Here is a 23,186-nt window from a genome sequence, read left to right as displayed (position 1 = left end):
TGAAGAAGAACTTCCAATCTCTTTCCTACCGCAGTGCTTAGCCCTTTTTGAGTATCATTTTGAGTCACCTGGCATTTGAACTTGTTCCAAAACCGCCAATGCTACAGAGGAGAGGGATAAATGAAAAAGTTAAACCAAACTACAGAGGTTGTGGGGGAGGTCTCACTCACCGAGGTAAAGACCTCAGTGGTCTGCTGAATGGTTGCAATTTTGGTCCATCCCCATTTTTTGAAAAGTTGCACCCTGGTAGGGTTGTGCAGAGTGGCTGATGGATGAGTCCGGAAGAAGGTGGGAAAGCGCTGGCGGTTGGAGAGGGCAGGAGAGCTGGAACCATAGGAAAGCTGGAAGAGAAACAAAAGCAAAGAGAAAAGATTGAAAGGTTCATTATGCATTGGCCTGATGAAGGACGCACTGGTCGCGTATGTATTATTTGGGTCCAGTAAAAAGGCTTCTTCTGACCTGTATTGCTAGAAAGTCTTAAACAAAGGATACATGGCAAAATTTCACAAACAATGCATCACACAAAATCTAAAGCTAAAAAATCATCCAGAGACCTCAAACACCATGAGATGTCATATCAAGAGAGAAGCAAAGCATCAACTGCAGAAGCCCAGATAAAATAACATCCTACAAGAATTGCAACATGGTGAAATACCTGAACTGAATTATAGCCCTGTTTACAGAACTCTCCAGAATCTCAGAGGCTGCTAGCCACAGGAAATCATATTTAACAAAAGCTGAAGCATTGGGCCCATTTGCAGAACCCATAAAGATAAAGACTCCCACTCACAATTATCATCACAGAATGACTATACATATGACAGAATCATAAGAATATACAAAAACAGAACCATACAACGAACAACTTAATTTGTAGCAAATTATTCTCTTCACTTTCTTAAAGTAAATAATACTGACAGGAACAAGCCTCAGAAAAGGGAGCAATTTATCTCATACTGGAATTTCTTCCAAGAGAAGAAAAGATTTTTTCTGGAAACTACTTGAAGCATAAAAGCACTTTAAGAAGTTAAACCATTATCTGCTGCTGGTTCTGAGTGTTCAGCTTAATTGTAGTTCTTTTTTAATTTTAATATTAGTCAGTTATGAGAAATTTAATGAAATATTAAAACATTAAAATATTAACATACCAAAACTTGATGAATTTGATGAATTGTTTAAAAGTTAGGTTAGACTTAATAAGAAAATAATCAATTTATTAATAAAGTAATTAAGTAACTTAATTGATATTTTAAATTATGGTAGGAAGGACGGGTTCAAGCCTATGATGTCATCAGGAGAAAAAAATATTTTCTTCTCTTGGAAGAAATTCCAGTATGAGATAAATTGCTCCATTTTCTGAGGCTTGTTCCTGTCAGTATTATTTACTATAAGAAAGTGAAGAGAATAATTTGCTACAAATTAAGTTGTTCGTTGTATGGTTCTGTTTTTGTATATTTAACTATTTAATTAACCATCTAGTTCTATAGAGTCATAAGAATAAACATATATCACGTCAGACTAATGGTCCATCTAGTCCAGTATCCTGTTTCCACAGTGGCAAATCCAGGTCCCAAGTACCCGGCAGCAACTTACCTCCACCTTAGCCAATTTCAAAAATTTAATTGGAAGCTCTGGCAGTTTAATGTTTGGCAGATGATATTCCATTGACTTTGGCAACGGTCTTTCAAGTAGTCCGTCAAGAAACCAAAAATCATGTCACAAAATACTTGTACCTTTGGACAGGACCACCAGATATGTACAAATGTTCCCCGTTCCTCACAGTCCCTCCAACAGACATCAGCAATATTAACGTAGAACATAATCTTTTCCAGACAAAGGAAAATGGTAAAACCAGAGGACATAATTTGAGGTTGAGGGGTGGTAGATTCAAAGGCAATGTTAGGAAATTCTACTTTACAGAGAGGGTGGTGGATGCCTGACATGCGCTCCCAAAGGAGGTGGTGGAGAGGAAAACAGTGACTGAGTTCAAAGAAGCGTGGGATGAACACAGAGGATCTAGAATCAGAAAATAATATAAAAAATTGAACTAAGGCCAGTACTGGGCAGACTTGCACGGTCTGTGTCTGTGTATGGCCATTTGGTGGAGGATGGGCTGGGGGGGGGGCTTCAATGGCTGGGAGGGTTTAGATGGGCTGGAGTAGGTTTTAACGGAGATTTCGGCAGTGGGAACCCAAGCACAGTACCGGGTAAAGCTTTGGATTCTTGCCCAGAAATAGCTAAGAAGAAAAAATTAAAAAAAAATTAAATTGAATCAGGTTGGGCAGACTGGATGGACCATTAGGGTCTGTGACTGATATTACTAGTCACAAGAGATGCCATCACACTTGGGGCTAAAACAATAGCTTTATTTATATAACTGACAGAGACTATCAACCATAGGAAATATCACAGGCTGAAGAAAAATTGCCACTACATAATTGGACAGAGACTTTCAGTGCTACATTGACAGAAAATGAGGTCACACTCTGAAGCATAAAAAAATTCACTGTCGAATTGGACAAAAACTTGGGAATGATGTCACAGAACACATGAAGGAATAAATCTGTTTGCAGAATCCCATGAGACCTTAGCATAACTGGAGTTGGCATTATAAAATTACTAAAATAATAGATTTATTAATCTCATTCTGGCTGCTATGTGGCTGTCCAGGAAAGGATCTTGATTTATTTTATTTTTATTTTTCCTCTAACTCTACTTTTCACTTCACTATTACCCTCCAGGTACTTTAGTTAGATTGTGAGCCTTCGGGACAGTAAGGGAATTTTCCAAGTACCTTTCTTATTTCTAATCTTAATGTATATTTTCTGTAAACCGCTTAGAACCTAACGGATGTAGCGGTATATAAGAAATAAATTACATTACATTACATTACATAGCCAGCTATCTGCTGATATTCCCTGGGAGATAGTCGGCTATTTCCCATAGAATATCCTGTTCCTTGGATTGGCTGAGGACCAGCTATGTCATGCAGCAGTTGGATGGCTAAGGCTAGTGGCTAGATAGACCCTCCTAAAAAGCAGTTTTGTCTTTAGCCGCTAGGCTTTAGCCATCCAACCGTTGAATATAAATTTGGTTGGCTAAGTCCATGACAATGAACCATGGCTTGGATATTCAATGCTGGTGACCGGGCTGATCCAACCATCTCAGTACCAGCCCATAGAGTCTGACAACTACTCAAGGTAATGCTGCAATCAGAATGAAACAAAGATTCATTTCAGAGATGGAAAGGGAATTAAATCCAATGAAACCAATTCTAAGAATTCTTCATGAAACTGTATTAGGGTGTTTTAGACACCCTAGGCCAGTGATGGCTAACCTTTTTGAGCCTGAGTGCCCAAACTGCCGCACAAAACCAAAGAATTTCCTCAAAGTGCCAGCACGTCAATTAAACCTTAATAACAAGATTTTAGTATCTAAAAACTCTTTATAAAGTTGCCTAAATATGTAACATCATTTTTAAAGGTTGGAATCTTTGTATTGTCAGAGAATCAATTTGATTCACAATCCTTTGGTTTTCATTTCAATTTATTGGCAATTTATAATGTTTTAATGATTTCATTCATGGGCCGAATACACACATACTTTTCTCTGTCGCCGCACTCTTTGACCAAAAGATTTGTAAGCCTGCAACCACGTCAAGGTAGACTCTTTCAGCAGCTCCCCTCCCTCCCCCTTACCTTTGTGGCCAAGTCAAAATGATCTACCAACAATAAAATTTTAAAAACACAAAGCACGCTGTACGCAGAGAAAATGTTAATTATCATTTATATTCCGCGGGTTTTCAAAGAGGTCAAGGCAGATGACTTTATGCAATGTCACCTCAGTAACAACTATATAAAAATAGACAAATATTCCCCCTCCCTTTTTACTAAACCGCGATAGCGGTTTTTAGCGCAGGGACCTGCGCTGAATGCCCCACGCTGCTCTTGAAGCTCATAGGCTCCCTGCGCTAAAAAACGCTATTGCGGTTTAGTAAAAGGGGGCCATAGTGCAAAATATAGACAGCATATATAAATTCTCAAAATGGACACATTTTGATCACTAAATTGAAAATAAAATCATTTTCCTACCTTTGGTAATTTCATCAGTCTCTGGTTGCACTTTATTCTTCTGACTGTGCATCCAATATTTCTTCCCTTTTTTCAGCCTCCTGTATGCTTTCTCTCCTCCAGACCTCATTCCCTCCCCAAACTTTTTCTTTGTTTCACCCTGCCCCCTTCTTTCTTTTTCTCTCTCTCCATACCCCCTTTCATTCTGTATGTCTGTCTTTCTCTCTCTCTCTGTGCCCCATTTTTCTTTGTTTCACCCAGCCCTCTTTCTTTTTTTTTTTTTTTTGGCTCCCTGTCCCCCCCTTTCTTTCTTTCTCCTTGCCCTTCCCTATGCCACCACCATTGGAAAAATGCTGCCACCGCCACTGGGGAATAGGCTGCCACTGCTGCTATCGGGAACAGGCCGGCGCTGAGTTCGCCCTGCTTCTCTTCCCCACGGGGCCGACCAACTCTCGCCACTCGACGTCAATTCTAACATCGGAGAGGACGTTCTGGGCCAGCCAGGCAGCGATTGGCTGGCCCAGAACGTCCTCTCCGACATCAGAATTGACGCGGGTGGCGAGAGTTGGTCGGCCCCACAGGGAAAAGCAGGGAGAACTTGGCACCGGCCTGTTCCCAATGGCGGCGGTGGCACTCAAGTGGCTAAAGAGACGCAGTTTGCCAGCCTAGGGAGAACACTGGAGGGTGGCCAGCTGTGCACCCCCTTGGGGCGTAAAACCGGGGCAGACCGCCCCCACCCCCACCTTGGTATGCCACTGTCTGTACCTCACTCCCTCCCTATGACCAAAAATTCTCCTTTCTTCTATTCCCCGTGTACACAACCATCTCTTTCCCTCCCTTCCTCTCTCCCAAGTCCTTGCCTTCTGTGTCCAAAAACACATTCCCTCCCCCACCTCAGCATCTCTTTCCCTCCCTTCCTCTCTCCCAAGTCCATGCCTTCTGTGTCCAAAAACACATTCCCTCCCCCACCTCAGCATCTATTTCCCTCCCTTCCTCTCTCCCAAGTCCATGCCTTGTGTCCAAAAACCCATTCCCTCCCCCACCTCAGCATCTCTTTCCCTCCCTTCCTCTCTCCCAAGTTCATGCCTTGTGTCCAAAAACCCATTCCCTCCCCCACCTCAGCATCTATTTCCCTCCCTTCCTCTCTCCCAAGTCCATGCCTTCTGTGTGCAAAAACCCATTCCCTCCCCCACCTCAGCATCTCTTTCCCTCCCTTCCTCTCTCCCAAGTTCATGCCTTCTATGTCCAAAAACCCATTCCCTCCCCCACCTCAGCATCTCTTTCCCTCCCTTCCTCTCTCCCAAGTTCATGCCTTGTGTCCAAAAACCCATTCCCTCCCCCACCTCAGCATCTATTTCCCTCCCTTCCTCTCTCCCAAGTCCATGCCTTCTGTGTCCAAAAACCCATTCCCTCCCCCACCTCAGCATCTCTTTCCCTCCCTTCCTCTCTCCCAAGTTCATGCCTTGTGTCTAAAAACCCATTCCCTCCCCCACCTCAGCATCTATTTCCCTCCCTTCCTCTCTCCCAAGTTCATGCCTTCTGTGTCCAAAAACCATTCCCTCCCCCACCTCAGCATCTCTTTCCCTCCCTTCCTTTCTCCCAAGTTCATGCCTTGTGTCCAAAACGCACTCCCTCCCCCTTTTGTGTTCCCCGTTTGTCTCCCAGCCCATCTTAGCAACTTTCTCAGCAAAATGTAGCTCGAGCCGCGTAGGCTTGTCTTCTATTTCCTGCCTGTCCTGCTGCGCACACATAGCCGATCGGAAATCTTCCCCAACTTCAGCGCTGACATCGGAGGGCGGGCTTTGCTTAAGCCCTCCCTCCAATGTCAGCGCTGACGTCGGGGAAGATTTCCGATCGGCTGTGTGAGCGGCAGGGCAGTCGGAGTAGAAGACGAGCCTCGCAGCTCGAGTTATATTTAACCCCGCGGGTCCCCCATCGTCCCCGTTCAGCTCTCTCTCCTGTGCACCCCCTGGTAGTACTGCCCTGATGGCGGCCCTGCGCGTGCCAGTTGCAAGGCCTTCGCGTGCCACAGTTGGCACGCGTGCCATAGGTTCGCCATCGCTGCCCTAGGCAAACTTTCAGCCATGCATCATCTCCCCACAGTCCAGCATTTCCTATTCTTTGCCCCCCATAGACCAGCATGACCCCATTCCTACCTCCCCATAGTCCAGCTGCTCTCCTCCCCCACCCCCTTAGTCCAGCATATTTATTTTCCCATTTCCCACCAGGTGACCATCAACTTTCTCCTTCCCTTCTCCCACCAACATGACCACAATCTTTGAGTACTTGTATGCAGTTAAGGTTTGCATTTCCTATTTCCTCTGACCCAAACTTCCTGTTGAAGGATGGCAGGATGCAGCAGCCCTTCCTGTTCTGCTGCTGTTTTATTAGATCATGCAGATGCCATACTGCTTTCCCCAAATTCTACTGCCTTAGGCAAACCCCTAATCCACCTAGAGGAAGGGCCGGACCTGGCTCACACCCACCACTGCAGCCACATAACTGCGACTGAAGAGATGAATCCAGATCACTAACCCACTAAATATAATAATAATAATTTAAAAAAAACACGTGGCATGATATGATAATTTTGCTATAGCAATTACAAAATATTGCCTGAACCAAGATATTATTGATTTTTTCTGGATTTAGAATTATAAAATATGGCTTCTGGGAGACTGAGCCAGCACTGCCTTTAGTCTGGAACTCTAAGGGCCTAGAACTCTAAAGTCGGCAATCGTCACTAAACCTGTTTTCACAGATTTAGAAACGATTGCTGCTAACCGACCCGATTCACAAAACGGCCCACCGCGTGTTTTTCCCCTCGATCCCCCATTTTCCAATCTGGCCGTGCAAATTAGTAAAACCCCATGCAAAATAGCTGGCCATCTGCCTCCGACGAGGGGTGTGGGGGGAACCCCCCCCCCCACTTTACTTCATACTCTTCATGCTGCCGTTGGGGTGTGTGTGGGGGGTGCAACCCCCCACATTATAGAGAAAACTTAACTTTTTCCTAAAAAATTGGGAAAAAGTTAAGTTTACTCTATAATGGAGGGTTCCAACCCCCCCCAACCACCCCTCAACGGCAGTGCGAAGAGTATGAAGTAAACTGCGGGGGTTCCCCACTCACACCCTTGCGTCAGAGCTCTTTAAAAGTCACTTTTTAGGTGGTGCGCTGGGGTCTTGAGCAATGACTATGAACCGTTTTAGGCCGCCAAATGCCAAAGTAGGCATAGGCAATGCTGGAACTGGCTTTAGGCAGCCTAAAGCATCAGTGTGGGTGCGATTCACGCAGATAGGTGCTGGATTTCCTCTCTGCCTGACGAGAGCAAGCAGCGGGAGGCAGGGCTAGGGTGGGCCTAGGGGGTAGGTGTAGGTGTCCGGATTTTCCGATTGAAAAATCCGGCAACCCTACTACAATTGTCCCCCAATAGCTTCGGTGCTCAAATGGATCAGGATGAATATGGTTGCTATCAGCTCAAGAAAAGCAGGGCAGTGCACGGAGAGGCCTCAGGTCTTACCACGATGAGGTGCCACATGCGAGCAGCTTCAGCCACAAGAGTGGAGACACTGCTGCAGCCCGGAAGCAGAATTATCTTGATAGGGTCATTGTAGAGTAGCTCATACAAATACTTTGTAGCCTGCCCAGGGTCACACTGGAACAAAAGAAGAAAGAAAAAAAAAATGTTAAAGGCACAATTGAACACATAAAGAGTTTTAAAAAAACAGTACACTTCTCCCTCCGTAGTCGCGGTGGACGCGTTCCGGTTGTAGCCGCGAATATGGAAAAATTGCGAATAACTATTGTATATATTATTCGCGGTTTTTTTTGTGTAAAAGACAGTGTTTTTGTTATTAAAACCGCAAATAACTTTTCAGCTGTTATTCGCGATTCAGAAAGCTTTAATCAGGCAAGCGATTTTCTCCATGCATGCTGGGAAGCAGCATTTCACGCTATGGATGCTGGGAAGCAGCGTTTTTCACTGTGCACGATGTGAACCAGTAATTTTCAGGGTGAAAGTTTTGTAGGAGAAAGCAAGGAAGCAGATTGAATGTTGGTAAACGCTAAACTTTTTTTTACAGTACAGCATAAGTAAAGGAACTTTAATCATGATGTAATTTTGGGGGGGGCAGAGTCAGCCAACAAAAAATCGCGAATATGTGAAACCGCGAGTGCCGAAACCGCTTGGAGAAGTGTATAATATTCAGCCACAGATGAGCATTTAATCTATGCTGCCAAAGTTTGGCTACTTAGATTTAAAATTTCCAGCCAGACTTAGGTGCCTAGATTTTCAGTTAAGAACTCACTTAAAAACAGGCTTCTACTATCTACTCCATTTGTGATATTTTCCCTTCCATTAGTCAAAGAACCTCACTGACACCCCCCTGCCTTCAAGTGGTCTTTTTCAAATTAAATGAAGGGTAAAAAAACCCAAACAAACTCTGCCATGTATCTCCCACCTAGCTTCAAAAGTTGAGTAGTGAGGCTGATGGTGTCTGTTGTGAATCCCCGCTCCTGGCAGCTTTCGAGAACTTGGCTGTGGTAGCGATACCTACCCTCTGGCACCACCCCTGCCAAAACCCTCCTTGTACTCACGCATCATAAGCTGCATCCCGAAATCTGCCAAGCAAGTCTGAAGGAAGCTGTCATCTTCCATCTTTCCCACTTTACTGTTTATTGCTTATATTTCACCTTATCCAAGGCAGATTACAATAACGCAATGGAAAAACAAATAATGAAAATCTAATCTAATCTTTGTTTTTATATACCGATTCATCCCAACGAGAGGGCTCGACTCTGTTGACAAAATTATTAATGAAATATACAAGATTAGGGGAGAAACTGTATCTTTTGTGCTTAAAAATTGGTCGATTATTGGAAGAAGAAAATACTTGGTATCACTCTAGATCAGTGGTTCCCAACCCTGTCCTGGAGGAACACCAGGCCAATTGGGTTTTCAGGCTAGCCCTAATGAATATGCATGAAGCAAATTTGCATGCCTATCACTTCCATCATATGCAAATCTCTCTCATGCATATTCATTAGGGCTAGCCTGAAAACCCGATTGGCCTGGTGTTCCTCCAGGACAGGGTTGGGAATCACTGCTCTAGATACACACCTAACCATGACTGACCACACAAACTCTCTAGTGAAAAAATGTTTCTTCACGCTATGGAAACTAAGAACCCAACATCCTTCAGGTTGCTGGTGCAGGCGCTGATCCTATCCATTCTTGACTACTGTAACATCATCTACCTGGGTATCCCACAAAAAACAGTAAAAAAACTGAGATTAATACAAAACACCGCCGTTCGCCTAATCTTTGGACTAAGAAAAAATGACCACATTAGCCCTTACTATAAAAAACTGCATTGGCTACCAATAGAAGCGCGAATACTATTCAAATTTGCTTGCACCTGTTTCAGGCAAGCCTGGGGACTAGCACCTTCATACCTGCAAACTCACTTCATCCTACACAACCCCACACGAACAACCAGAAACAAAAACATCTTTGCATACCCAAAGTCCACAGGCAGCAGATACAAATCATTCCTGGATAGAACCTTTAAGTTCCAAGCGAACAGACAGCAAGTCTGGCTGAAAAACTGCATAAATGAACCCAATCTGACTTACAGTGCATTCCGAAAATCAATTAAAACCGCCCTATTCGCCAAATTCATTGATTAAAACTGTCCTCTCCCTCACTAGGATTTCCCCCTCTGTAAACACCTTTTCTTTCTCTCAAGAAGCTCCTTTCATGTATTCATGTATTCTTTACCCATAGAACTCCAATTCGTATGTAAGTTTTCCATTTAAGCTTATTGTATTGTATTTAGACTTATTGTATTGTATTAAGACTTTTTGTTATTCGCTGAATGTCCAGCCTTCTTTCAATGTGAACCGCCTAGAAGTCGCCTGACTATGGCGGTATAGAAAAATAAAGTTATTATTATTTATTATTATTATTAATAAATTTCTGAAATAAATGTCTTCAATGCTTTATGAAAAGTGGGTAAATGAGCGAGAACTCTAATTATAGAAGGAAAGCCATTCCAAATTTTTACGAATGAAAAAGAAAATGATCGACAGAAATTGGCCCTAGTTTTTACTCTTTTAACTGTGGGAAAACCAAGTTTAAATTTCTGAGAGCTCCTAGAGTTAGAGATTTCTTGTGAATTAAACGAAACAGGGCCCAAAGGAGAAAAAATACCATATAAGATTTTGAAAATTACAGTTGCACACTTAAATTGGGGTATATGCAGTTGAAAATGTTATACACTTCTCCCTTCTTATCCGCAGTTTCTGTATCTGCAGATTCGCTTATTCGCAATTTTTTGGCTGCAGACTCCGCCCCCCCCCAAATTACATCATCATTAAAGTTCTTTTTCCTTTTACTGTACCGATAAAAAAAGTTTATCGCTTACCATTCACTCTGAAAATCGCTGCTTCCATGCTTTCTCCCACAAATTCGCTGCTTCCATGCTTTCTCCCACAAAATCACTGCTTCCCTGCTTCCCAGTGTGCACTGAGAAAAACGCTGTTCCCCAGCATCCATAGAGAGAAAAGCTTCTTCCCAGCATGCATGGAGAACATAAAAACATAAGAAATGCCCTCACCGAATCAGACCTTTGGTCCATCCAGTCCGGTGACCCGCACACGCGGAGGCCAATCTAGGTGTTCCTTGATGGAGACCTAGGTGTTCCCTTATGATGACCATATTTAGCCGTATCCCTCAATGTGATTTGCAAGGAGGTGCGCATCCAACTTGCACTTGAATCCCATAATGGAGGTTTCCATCACAACCTCCTCCGGGAGAGCATTCCAAACGTCCACCACTCGCTGGGTGAAACAGAACTTCCTGACATTCGTCCTGGGCCTGTTGCCCCTCAATTTCAGCCCGTGCCCTCTTGTCCGAGTCTCATTTGACAACGTGAATAACGATGCTTCCTGTTCTATTTTGTCGAGTCCTTTTAGTATTTTGAAAATCGCTGGGAATTGCTGCTTGCCTGCTATTAGCCCTAAATTCTCATTGAATCACTGGGAATCGCTGCTTGCCTGCTCCAAGCCCTGAAATCGCTGCTTATTTCAAAAACCGCAAATAACAGTAGAAAAGTTATTTGCGGTTTCAATAATAAAAACGACGATGTTTTCTAAAAACCGCAAATAACATCTAAAAAGTTATTCACGGTTTTTCCATATTCACGTCTATGGTCCGCCCGCATCCCCCGCGAATACGGAGGGAGAAAGATTGAAACCAATGTTACCAGCTTATGACTTTCGCAGTGTTGTGCAGGCGTTGATTTTTGAGTAGGGTCGATTATTGTAATGCATTACACCTACAGTGAAAATGAAAGCTATGCAGATGTTGATTAACTCTGCAGCAAGATGGATTACAGGCATCCCCAGAATGTCTCGTATAACTCTGGTTTTGAAACAGTTGAGCTGGTTACCAATGGAGCAAAGAGTGTATTTCAAAATCTTGTCAATAATACACCAGATTTTGTATCCTGCATCTCCTGCTGTTTTTGAAAGGATTTTTTTGAAATCTATCAGCCAAGGAGGAGCTTGAGGTTGGAAAATACAGTAAAACCTTGGATTGCAAGTAACTTGGTTTGCAAGTGTTTTGCAAGACAAGCAAAACATTTGATTAAATTTTAACTCGATATACAAGCAATGTCTTGCAATACAAGTACATACAGTATACACACATCACAACTGAGCCGATGGTTCTTCTCTCACTGATGCTGCAGAAGGGTTCATAGACAACGGCGTGAAAGACAAAGGCGCGCGCCGACAACTGAGCGCAAGACGGAGGCATGTGCCGAAGAAAATTACAGTTTTTAGGGGCTCCGACGGGGGGGGGGGGGGGCGTGGGGGGAACCCCCTCACTTTACTTAATAGACATCGCGCCGGCGTTATGGGGGGTTTGGGGGGGTTGTAACCCTCCACATTTTACTGTAAACTTAACTTTTTCCCTAAAAACAGGGAAAAAGTTAAGTTTTCAGTAAAATGTGGGGGGTTACAACCCCCCACACTCCCCACAACGCCCCCACAATGCGGCCACGCCCCCCCCCGTCGGAGCCCTAAAAACAGTAATTTTGAGAGGCGCGCGCCTCCGCGCTGCACTCAATTGTCTGGGCGTGCCTTTGTCCCGGCACGCTTTTGGACCTGACACCCTGCAGGAGTGTAGTGACTGTTCTAAATGAGCGAGGTCTTGCAATAGGAGTATGTATAGTATTTTGTATTAAAGTTTTTGGGTTGTGGAACGAATCGTCTGAGTTTCCATTATTTCCTATGGGGAAATTTGCTTTGATGTACGAATGCTTTGGATTACAAGCATGCCTCTGGAACGAATTATGCTCGCAAATCAAGGTTTTACTGTAATGTGAAAGTATGCTTAGGGGGTGAGGATGGTAATCTCTCATTCCAGAGTTGGTGGGGCTATGTTATCGGTGGGAGGTGAGAGACCCTGGAATGCTGTGCCAGGTGTTTTGCGATTTTGTCACTGCCAGAATGGGTTTTAAGAAAACAATGAAGACACAATTGTTTGTAAGTTTCTTTTTGAGCTGAGATTTAACATGATGTTAGCACCTGCTAATGTATTATCTGATTAATGATCAAATTTTATCGGACAGTTTTTATAATGACTTACAATGTTTAACATTTATGACTGTGAGTTTGTAAACCCTATAGACAATATAGGGTATATAGATTTTTAAATAAAGAAATAAAATCAGACACAATCAGATAAACAATACTATTAAACAGTGAATGAAATGAAAATAATGAAAATAGAATTAATTAAAATAAACAAACAGCATACGAATCCTTTAACTATAACACTCACTGACATATCTGAGATTCTTGCCTTCTAAAACCCAACCTTGACCATGCCATTGACATTCCGCTCACTTTCCGCCAGGAGATTAATAATAACAGCTTATATATAGAAACATAGAAACATAGAAAGATGACGGCAGAAAAGGGCTATAGCCCATCAAGTCTGCCCACTCTACTGACCCACCCCATTAAGTCTGAGTACTAATGACCTAGTTCCTTAACTCGACCCTCGTAAGGATCCTACTAGGGCATCCCATTTATTCTTAAAGTCAATAACGCTGGTGGCCTTGATCACCTGCTCTGGAAGCTTGTTCCAGTGATCTACAACCCTTTCTGTGAAGAAATACTTCCTTATGTCACTATCGAATTTCCCTCCTCTGAGTTTGAATGGATGCCCCCTTGTGACCGAGTGTCCCCTGAGAAAGAAGATGTCTTCTTCCACCTCGACACGTCCCGTGATGTATTTAAACATCTCAATCATGTCCCCCCTCTCCCTGCGCTCCTCTAGAGTGTAGAGCTGCAATTTGTTTAGTCTTTCTTCGTACGAGAGACCCTTGAGCCCCGAGATCATCCTGGTGGCCATCCGCTGAACCGACTCAACTCTAAGCACGTCTTTACGGTAATGTGGCCTCCAGAATTGCACACAGTACTATACCGCAATACCGTGAAGTTCTATGCGGTTTACAAAGATTAAGCAAAGGTACAAATTGATTGACTTTAAGAGGGGAGGAAGAAACAGGGTTAATAGGACAGGAAATCCATTTTTGAGGAGAGAGTGATCAATAGAACAAGTTAATCGCTATAGAGGGGAGAGAGAAGAGAGGATCAGTTGTCTAGATGCTTTAGGAACAGGTGTGTTTTCAGACGTTTCCTAAATTCCTCATAAGTAGTGGGCGAACGCAATTGTTCTAGGTCTTTACCCCATGATGCTGCTTGGTGCGAGAGAAGATGTTCATGGTGTTTTTTCAGTTTACAACCTCTCACTGGGGGGGAAACGAAGTTGGAATGTGAGCTTCTCTTGTGTCTGTTGGCTGAGAAGACGAAAAGGTCAGTTATATATTTAGGGGCAAGTCCGTGTAGTGCTTTGAAGCAGAAGCAGGCAAATTTAAACTTTACGCGCGCCTCCATTGGCAGCCAATGCAGCTGTCGGTAGTAGGGTGTCATGTGGTGAAACTTCCTCAGCCCAAAGATCAGTTTGACCTCTGCATTTTGCATCAATTGTAAACGCTGCATGTTCTTTTGGGAAATTGCTAAATAGGCGATGTTGCAGTAGTCAAGTATTCTCAGTACGAGGGATTGGACTAGGGTTCGGAATGCCGCTGTATCGAAATAAGCTTTAATGGATCTGAGTTTCCAGAGAGTGAAAAATCCCTTTCTGATCAAGGAGTCCACCTGGTCTCTCATGGTTAGGCACTGATCCAAAGTTACACCTAGTATCTTTATGGTAGGTTGGATAGGGTAATTAAGATTATTGATACATAGTGGTGATTTGGTGTCAAGCGGATGTGGCGAAGCAACGAAGAAAGATTAAAGGGAGCATCTACCATTCAACTTTTGGCCTTTTATTAAAGCATGTTTTGAAAATTGTTCAGCCTGTAGTTACACATTGTTCAATAGTGTGCCAACGTTTACCCACATTTTCATGGAGGCATTCCTGGGCCAGGCTGAGGGATCTGGTCTGCAAAAGATAGGCCAGATATAGACCAGCACTAACCAATATAGATATAAGATTACACACCAGCATATCCATGAGGGGCCAATTTTTGGACCAGATACCGCATGAATGATCCTATGATCAGGATAGTTATAGGAAAATGTAAAACAATGCAGGTAACATGACTTAATATGATCAGATACTTTGGAACAGACAAGAAAGGACTAAACGAAGGGGGGGGGGAGTGTGGTTCAGTGGTTCAAGCTACAGCCTCAGTACCCTGAGGTTGTGGGTTTAAACCCACGCTGCTCCTTATGACCCTGGGCATGTCACCTAATCCCCCCCACTGTGCCATAGAAACATAGAAATAGACGGCAGATAAGGGCCCACGGCCCATCTAGTCTGCCCACCTTAATGTCCCTCCCCTACCTTTGCCCTGTGAAGAGATCCCATGTGCCGATCCCATTTGGCCTTAAAATCAGGCACGCTGCTGGCCTCAATCACCTGTAGTGGAAGACTATTCCAGCGATCAACCACTCTTTCAGTGAAAAAGAATTTCCTGGTGTCACCTCGTAGTTTCCCGCCCCTGATTTTCAACGGATGCCCTCTTGTTGTCGTGGGACCCTTGAAAAAGAAGATATCTTCCTCCGCCTCGATGCGGCCCGTAAGATACTTGAACGTCTCGATCATGTCCCCCCTCTCTCTGCGCTCCTCGAGCGAGTAAAGCTGCAATTTGTCAAGCCGTTCTTCATATGGTAGATCCTTGAGTCCCGAGACCATCCGGGTGGCCATTCTCTGCACCGACTCCAGTCTCAGCACATCCTTTCGATAATGCGGCCTCCAGAATTGCACACAGTATTCCAGGTGGGGCCTCACCATGGATCTATACAATGGCATAATGACTTCCGCCTTACGGTTGACGAAACCCCTTCGTATGCCAGGTCCATTAGATAGATTGTGAGCCCAACAAGACAGACAGGGAAAAATGCTCGCGTGCCTGACTTTAGTAACAGGAAGAGGCGGTCGGAGCATATCGCAAACGATTTTCTGCACCCGCCGGCGCCCCAGCTGCCCTCGCCTGCCTTTTGACAGGCGCAAACCACATTTGCGGGTTTTTTTGAAATTCACGGGTGATCCTGGAATGGAACCCCCGCAAATTTCGGGAGAGCACTGTATATGAGTATTTCTAAAATGAAAAAGATAAACAGCACATACAAATTTACCCCCCCCCCCTTTATAAAGATGCATGGCAATGGCCCTGAAGCCTTTTAAATCTCTATGGACTTTGGGTCAGTTACTGCAGCGGTCCACGCTAAACGATTTCGTAAAAGAGGCCCTTAAGTTGCTATTCTACAACCTAAATGTAAATGTGTCGGCAAAAACACATTTATTTGCTGGTTTCAACCTGTGGACATTTTTTACTTCATTTTTCTAAAACTTGGTGCATAAGCATCCATTTCTCCTATATTTTAGAACAATCTCTTATTGTCAACAGCAGAGTCTGTTGTGAAATACTAGCGAAACTGGAGGCGTCCTGCCATCTCAGTTTTGACTTCTACATCCTGCCTAAATTGGAGCTATATATCTAGGAGCACAGTTTGTTTTTTGGTTGTTTTTTTTTAATATAGGGGCCATAGCTTATAAGTCTGAATGGTAATATTCAGCCACTTAAGGGAATAATTTTAAAAAGATGTTGCACTTATAAATGCCGTTTGAGGCACTCATAAAAGAGCTTTCATAAAATTGCCCCCAGTGATTGCATGCATAAAAACATGTGCAGTAAGCAATTTCCCTGTAAATGTTATCATGAAATATCAAGGTAATACTTATGTTTTAGTGGATCCATTGCATTTGCCGAATTTTCTGGATACCAAAGTGCTTTCAGTTCTTCTTGCCTTATCCTTCCTCATTGACTCCGTGTAATAAGATATTGCTATAGTATTTTGGCAAAGGTTTATCTCCCTTCTCTTCTTTATTTCATTGTTTATGGGGAGTCATTTCTCCTGTGAACTTGGGTCGATATGCAAACAGGGGCATAGATAGCCCTCCAATTTTTGAGGGGCCTAGGGGTGGATTGTTGGGGGGGGGGTAGGGCAACACATTCCCTCCCTCCCCCTGTGCATTAAAAATACCTTTGCTGGGGGTGGGATGCCAAGGATTACCAGATTTCCTCGTAAAAAAACAAAGACACGTGGCTCCGCCCTGTCCTGCCTCCAATTATACCGGGTTTCAGGTTTATTAAAAAATTTGATTGTATCGCTTATAATACTTCTAAGCAATGTACAGTTAAAAAATTGGGGATACAATATTACGGATTAATTACATATACCAGACAACAAAAAGGATCAACATGATACAATAGGAGCGGGGATTGAAATACAATAATTATAGGATAGAACAAGCAAGGGAAGCACAAAATGGGCTGGTAGGGAAGGTATCTGAGCCTCCCCAGCCACATCCCCACAACAAACCTCATATCTTCTTCCCTGAGCCTGGGGGGGCGCCCGAGCATGCACGGATACGATGCGATGATGCAATCATGTAAGCATGTGTGTGACATCAATGCGTGGCATCCGTGCATGCTTGGAGGCTCTCCAGACAGGGCCACCCTGAGCTGAAGGCTTTCCAAAACCTGGACAAACTGCCAGGTTTTGGAAATCCATCCAGGCACCCAGACAGTCCTGTAAAAAGAGTACATGTCCAGGTTTTCCTGGACATCTGGTAACCCTAGGGATGCTGGAGCCCCACCAGCGAAAGAAATTCAGCCATGCCTGCTGTAATGCAGGAGTTGTCATCATGCCTCTAGCTGTTGACTCTGGGGCTCCCCAAGATTGCTCAGTTCTTGCAAACTGAGTATGCGTGAGGAGAACTCTCAGCCAATGGCGTAGCAAGGGTGGGAGGTGCCCAGGGCGGTGGTGCCCCCCCTCACCCTCTTCTATGCCCCCCTGCTCCTTCCCCACCCCCCCCCACCCCCCCCGATTTGTATGCTAAGGAGCTAAGGCGCTGCCCTAAAAATCATAGAGAATGCAAATAAATTTGACCACGTCACTCCACTCTTGATGAATGCCCATTGGCTGCCAGTAACTCACTGAATTACAACCCCAATTTGACTATTAACATTTAAAACGTGCAACACAAATCTTCTGGAATTCTTAAACAGACTCCTGATCCCTTACACCCAGGCTAGAACCTCGAGATCTAACACCCAACACTTCTTACATATCCCATCATTACGACAGCTTAGCATGTATCGATCGTCAATCTTTTCCGTTGCAGCTCCCACGCTCTGGAATGCCATGCCAGATTTACGAGAAAAACCATCCTTGGAACGATTGAAAACCTTCTTATTTAAAGATGCTTTTGAGCTTTAATGCAGCACCTTTCCTCTTAGCTTCTCTCCTCTTTTGATTAATGCTTACAGAAGAGTCCCATCCAATTGTTCTTCCCCTTATTGTCTCTCTTTCCTATAAGTTATGTAGTTCCACTCCTCTGCCTTAATGTACCAGTATGTCAGAGTCCATGTCCCCAAGATTTTACTTTTTATTGTAGACTCATTTGTACTCCGCTTAGAAATCCGATAGGTGGAATATCACATTTTGAATAACATTTGAAAACTTGAAACTTGCCCTTCTCTTCCCCTATACCTGTTTAGCTTCCTTGACAAGAGCTGCATCTCTAACTTGCTGCCCATGCCAACGTTGGCTCTCCCTCTGACTAGGGTCACAGGACCTGGACGTAATGTCAGAGGAACACCGAGGATGCTGCGAGCAACAGGTTGGAGCTGTTGCTCGCGCTGGCAAAGAGCTAAAGGTACGGTGGCGGGGAATGGAAGGCGCACATGTGATAGGGGAGGAGTGGGAAGGAACGGGGGAATGGAGGCAAGGAGAGCTGCTTTCACCTTCATAGAGACGGCACCTGGGGTGGTACAACCCGCCTGCCCCCTTTACTACACCACTGCTCTCAGCATCGGCGGCTAGAGGTTCGCTGCTGATTTCCACATTACAGCAGCAGTACAAGGAAGAGGGGAACACTGTGAGCACTGAATTTCTTTGGGAGGTGGTACTTTGGCATCCCTATTAGCCATTTAATAGAGTACTGCAGGTCTGGAGGGGTTTGAGCCCACAGGGGGGGGCATGCTCCTCCAAGGGCTCCTAAGAAAGTATTTTTGTTTTTTTTGCCTGAGAACAGTGTAGAGGGAGAGAGAACTGCAGTTGGAGTGAGAAGGGGAAGTGAGCAGTTGGGAATAGGGAAAGCAGCAGTGTTTAGGGAGAGAGAACTGCAGTCGGAGTGAGAAGGGGAAGGGAGCAGTTGGGAATAGGGAGAAGCAGCAGTGTTTAGGGAGAGAGAACTGCAGTCGGAGTGAGAAGGGGAAGGGAGCGGTTGGGAGTAGGGAGAAGCAGCAGTGTAGAGGGAGAGAGAACTGCAGTCGGAGTGAGAAGGGGAAGGGAGCAGTTGGGAATAGGGAGAAGCAGCAGTGTTTAGGGAGAGAGAACTGCAGTCGGAGTGAGAAGGGGAAGGGAGCGGTTGGGAGTAGGGAGAAGCAGCAGTGTAGAGGGAGAGAGAACTGCAGTCGGAGTGAGAAGGGGAAGGGAGCGGTTGGGAGTAGGGAGAAGCAGCAGTGTAGAGGGAGAGAGAACTGCAGTCGGAGTGAGAAGGGGAAGGGAGCGGTTGGGAGTAGGGAGAAGCAGCAGTGTAGAGGGAGAGAGAACTGCAGTCGGAGTGAGAAGGGGAAGGGAGCGGTTGGGAGTAGGGAGAAGCAGCAGTGTAGAGGGAGAGAGAACTGCAGTCGGAGTGAGAAGCGGAAGGGAGCGGTTGGAAGTAGGAAGAAGCAGCTGTGTAGAAGGAGAGAGAACTGCAGTTGGAGTGAGAAGGGGAAAGGAGCAGTTGGGAGTAGGGAGAAGCAGCAATGTAGAGGGAGAGAGAACTGCAGTCGGAGTGAAAAGAGGAAGGGAGAAGTTGGGAGTAGGGAGAAGCAGCAATGTAGAGGGAGAGAGAACTACAGTTGGAGTGAGAAGGGTAGGGAGCAGTTGGGAGTAGGGAGAAGCAGCAGTGTAGAGGGAGAGAGAACTACAATTGGAGTGGGAAGGGAGAAGTTGGGAATAGGGAGAATCAGCAGTGTAGAGGGAGAGAGAACTGCAGTTGGAATGAGAAGGGGAAGGGAGCAGTTGGGAGTAGGGAGAAGCAGCTTGTTTTTCTCTGGTTAATAGTTTTGTGGGAGCTGATAGAGAATTTCTCTAAGCAGCAGGTTACCTCTATACATATAGTTCCGGGGATTAGAGAAACTGGGCCTCTTTTCTCTCGAACAGAGGAGATTGAGAAGGGACATGATCGAAACATTCAAGGTATTGAAGGGGATAGACTTAGTAGATAAGGACAGGTTGTTCACCCTCTCCAAAGTAGGGAGAACAAGAGGGCACTCTCTAAAGTTGAAAGGGGATAGATTCCGTACAAACGTAAGGAAGTTCTTCTTCATCCAGAGAGTGGTAGAAAGCTGGAACGCCCTTCCAGAGGCTGTTATAGGGGAAAGCACCCTCCAGGGATTCAAGACAAAGTTAGACAAGTTTCTGTTGAACAAGAACGTGCGCTGGTAGGGCTAGTCTCAGTTAGGGTGTTGGTCTTAGACCAGAGGGCCGCCGCGTGAGCGGACTGCTGGGCATGATGGACCACTGGTCTAACTCAGCAGTGGCAAATCTTATGTTCTTATCAGTGTCCCAGAACCCTGAATATGCTGGTAAAGGGGGAATTTCTATTTGTCCTATTTGCCCTCTTTTTACCTGATAGTGTTCTTCTGGTCTGCTTCCCATATACATAACCAGTTATAGGGTACCTTAGGAGGACAGGGGTTAAATGTTGAATATCACCCTTAACCATATAAAAGTTAGCTGGCTACATAAATCTGGACATTCAGTGCTGGTGCCTGGATGGGGTGCAGCTTTGAATATCTAGGAATAACGCCAATGCCAACAGTGGCTAAAAAAAAAATGCTCACCTCTGCCAGCTGAATATCTACTCCTTTCTGAGGTGTTTTTTTTTTTTCGTGAACTCCTACTATTGAGATCTCAGGTGTTTCATTGATGTTTATTTTCTTAAATTTATATTTCCTTTTAAAATTTTGCCAGCTTGAATAAGCCTTTTCTTAACCAAGCAATCAGTTTGTATGTTTGGTTCATAGACAACGGCGTGAAAGACAAAAGCGCGCGCCGACAATTGAGCGGAGCGCGCGCTGCTCTAAATTCGTTTTTAGGGGCTCCGACGGGGGTTTTTGTTGGGGAACCCCCCCAGTTTACTTAATAGACATCGCGCCGGTGTTATGGGGGGTTTGAGGGGTTGTAACCCTCCATATTTTACTGTAAACTGAACTTTTTCCCTAAAAACAGGGAAAAAGTGAAGTTTTCAGTAAAATGTGGGGGGTTACAACCCCCCACAACGCCCCCACAATGCGGCGCGATGTCTATTAAGTAAAGGGGGGGTTCCCCACCACGCCCCCCCGTCGAAGCGCTAAAAACAGTAATTTAGAGCGGTGTCTGGGTGCACCTTTGTCCCGGCGCGCTTTTGACCTGACACCGTATGTTTAATTATAAAATTTCTGACAATAATACAAAATATGCGCAGTGATGAGAAAGCGAGTACCTTAATGAAACCCAACTCTAGGCATGTTGAGGGACAGAGAGCAAGGAGTCATGACGTTCTCCCTACCCGACAAAGCTTTTCAAAACCTGGACAAAGTGCCGGGTTTTGAAAAGCCATCTGGACCTCCAGACATGTCCTCAGAAATCCGAACATCTGGTAACCCTAGTATGAATATACCATGTAGAAGTTTAGTTTGAAACAATTTTTATTGATGACAAAAGCATGATAAACAACCAAAACCAATAAACGGAACAATACAATAGCGGAAAACCAGAAAGGAGAAAAGGAGAAGCAACCATTAAGTCATCAAGGTTTATAACCCTCCCTCCAAAAAAAATCCCCCAAACCATCACCAACTCGTTCCCTGAGAAAACAAAAGAAACCAGAAGGAACTTAAACTCTTAACACCCTCTGGCAAAACAAAGCCTAATAACCTCCCCCCCACCCCACTCTGCATTAAGTACTAACCCTCCCCAGGAGAGTGTGCAGTCCATGTAGAAGTTTAAATATTACACATGCACATTTGTACTGTATTCTCAGATAGACAGGAAGCCACCTACATTGGCTGTGCTGAACTAGGCACCTAATTTCCGATGCCATTATAGAATCTGGGCCTAAGTGCCTATTCTGTGCACGGATATCTGTCTTTATAAAATAGGCTTAAAATAGATGCCTACTTGGCCTTAATAGATAGGTGGCATGTTATAAATCTCTCCTCTAGAGCAGGATCTCTTAACCCAGTCGCTAGGTCACGCCCAGACCCATCCAGTCTGGTTTTTTAAGATATCCACAATGAATATACATTAGAGAGATTTGCAAATAATTGAAGACAGTGCCTGCAGATCTTTCTCATCCATATTCATGCAGGGCTGGAGGTACCCCTTGGCAGGCTAGGTGTCAGCCAAAGGTTATAGAATTTGGCATGGATCTGACTTGGCAGGAGTTGGTGTGTAAATGCTGTAGTCAGGGCAACTTGGGGCCTTTCTGAACAGGCCTGTGCTCAAGCTCTGACAAGGCCTGCCTTCTCTGACTGGAAGCTTGTATCTAAGGGGGTGGGGCACGGAAGACCTTGAATGTGGATCTGTACGGAAATGGTCTGCTGCAGCACTGAGTCTCAGAATTGTCCTATACTTCGAATGTATTGTATAGAAATAGCTGCGATACTTATAGGGCCTATCGTTTGTCATGCTGCTGTGCTCAGCCCCCAAATCATGTATTCATTTCTCCATGCAGTTCATAAGAATTATCCCTCTGGTGCTGTTGATACAGTTCATAATAATTTTCCCTCTGTTGCTGTTCTCCCCTTAATTTGTTGTCCTATATATCAGATATGTGAATTTGCATCCTTGTGGCCCATCGTTTGCCATACTGCCGTGCTCAGTACCCAAAACATGTACATAGGAATTTCTACCGAAGTGATACATTCACATGGATAATGCAGATGAAGGATCAGAAACTACAGCATAAGCCAGATAAAACCCAAACGGGAGGAAAAAGCCTCAGACAGGGACCCTCCCACCGCCACAGCAGGTGTTCAGGCAGGAAACCTCATAGGCATTAAAAAAAAAACAAAAAAAAAAACGTCCTCCCGGTAGCTCAGAACAGCCTACAAGCAAACATTCCCAGTGGAGTATATTTGGACAGTACAGCAATTATATAGTAGTTCAAGTACGAGGATTATGCAGCAATTTAAGTAGAGGTTCAGGAAGGAGGAGGGAGGGAGGGGAAGGAAGGGGGAGTTTAAGGGGTAGATCGCAGTTGTAATTTTAGTTGAAGAGGAGGGTCTTTCCGGAAGGTCATCAATGAGTTCTGCAATCTGATTTGCGGGGGGAGTTGGTTCCAGAGTTGGGGGCGAAGTGGCTGGAGGAGCGTTTGCGGGCAGTTTCTGACAGGAGAGTCCTTCCTGGGGGGGATGCATAGGCGTTTCTCCATTTCTGAGTGGAGGGGGCGGGTGGGGGTGTACAGGGTCAGCTTGGATTCTCTGTAGGCT

At 44.7% G+C, this 23,186-nt stretch overlaps 1 protein-coding gene across 1 annotated transcript in view; it reads right to left on the bottom strand.

Moving 5' to 3' along the window:
• Nucleotides 1-23,186, bottom strand: part of GABBR1 (gamma-aminobutyric acid type B receptor subunit 1) — a 169,916-nt gene that overhangs the window by 114,588 nt on the left and 32,142 nt on the right. Inside the window, exons 2-3 of the mRNA XM_033915912.1 lie at nucleotides 7,592-7,726; nucleotides 171-341 (exon numbers count right to left, since the gene is read on the bottom strand). Of these exons, the coding sequence (XP_033771803.1) occupies nucleotides 171-341; nucleotides 7,592-7,726 (306 nt within the window). The remainder of the gene's footprint in view (nucleotides 1-170; nucleotides 342-7,591; nucleotides 7,727-23,186) is intronic.

This window comes from Geotrypetes seraphini, chromosome 12 (genome assembly GCF_902459505.1).
Source record: "Geotrypetes seraphini chromosome 12, aGeoSer1.1, whole genome shotgun sequence".
NCBI lineage: Eukaryota > Metazoa > Chordata > Amphibia > Gymnophiona > Dermophiidae > Geotrypetes > Geotrypetes seraphini.
The sequence above is the reverse complement of the archived record's forward strand: the minus strand, read 5'-3'. Positions and strand labels throughout refer to the sequence as shown.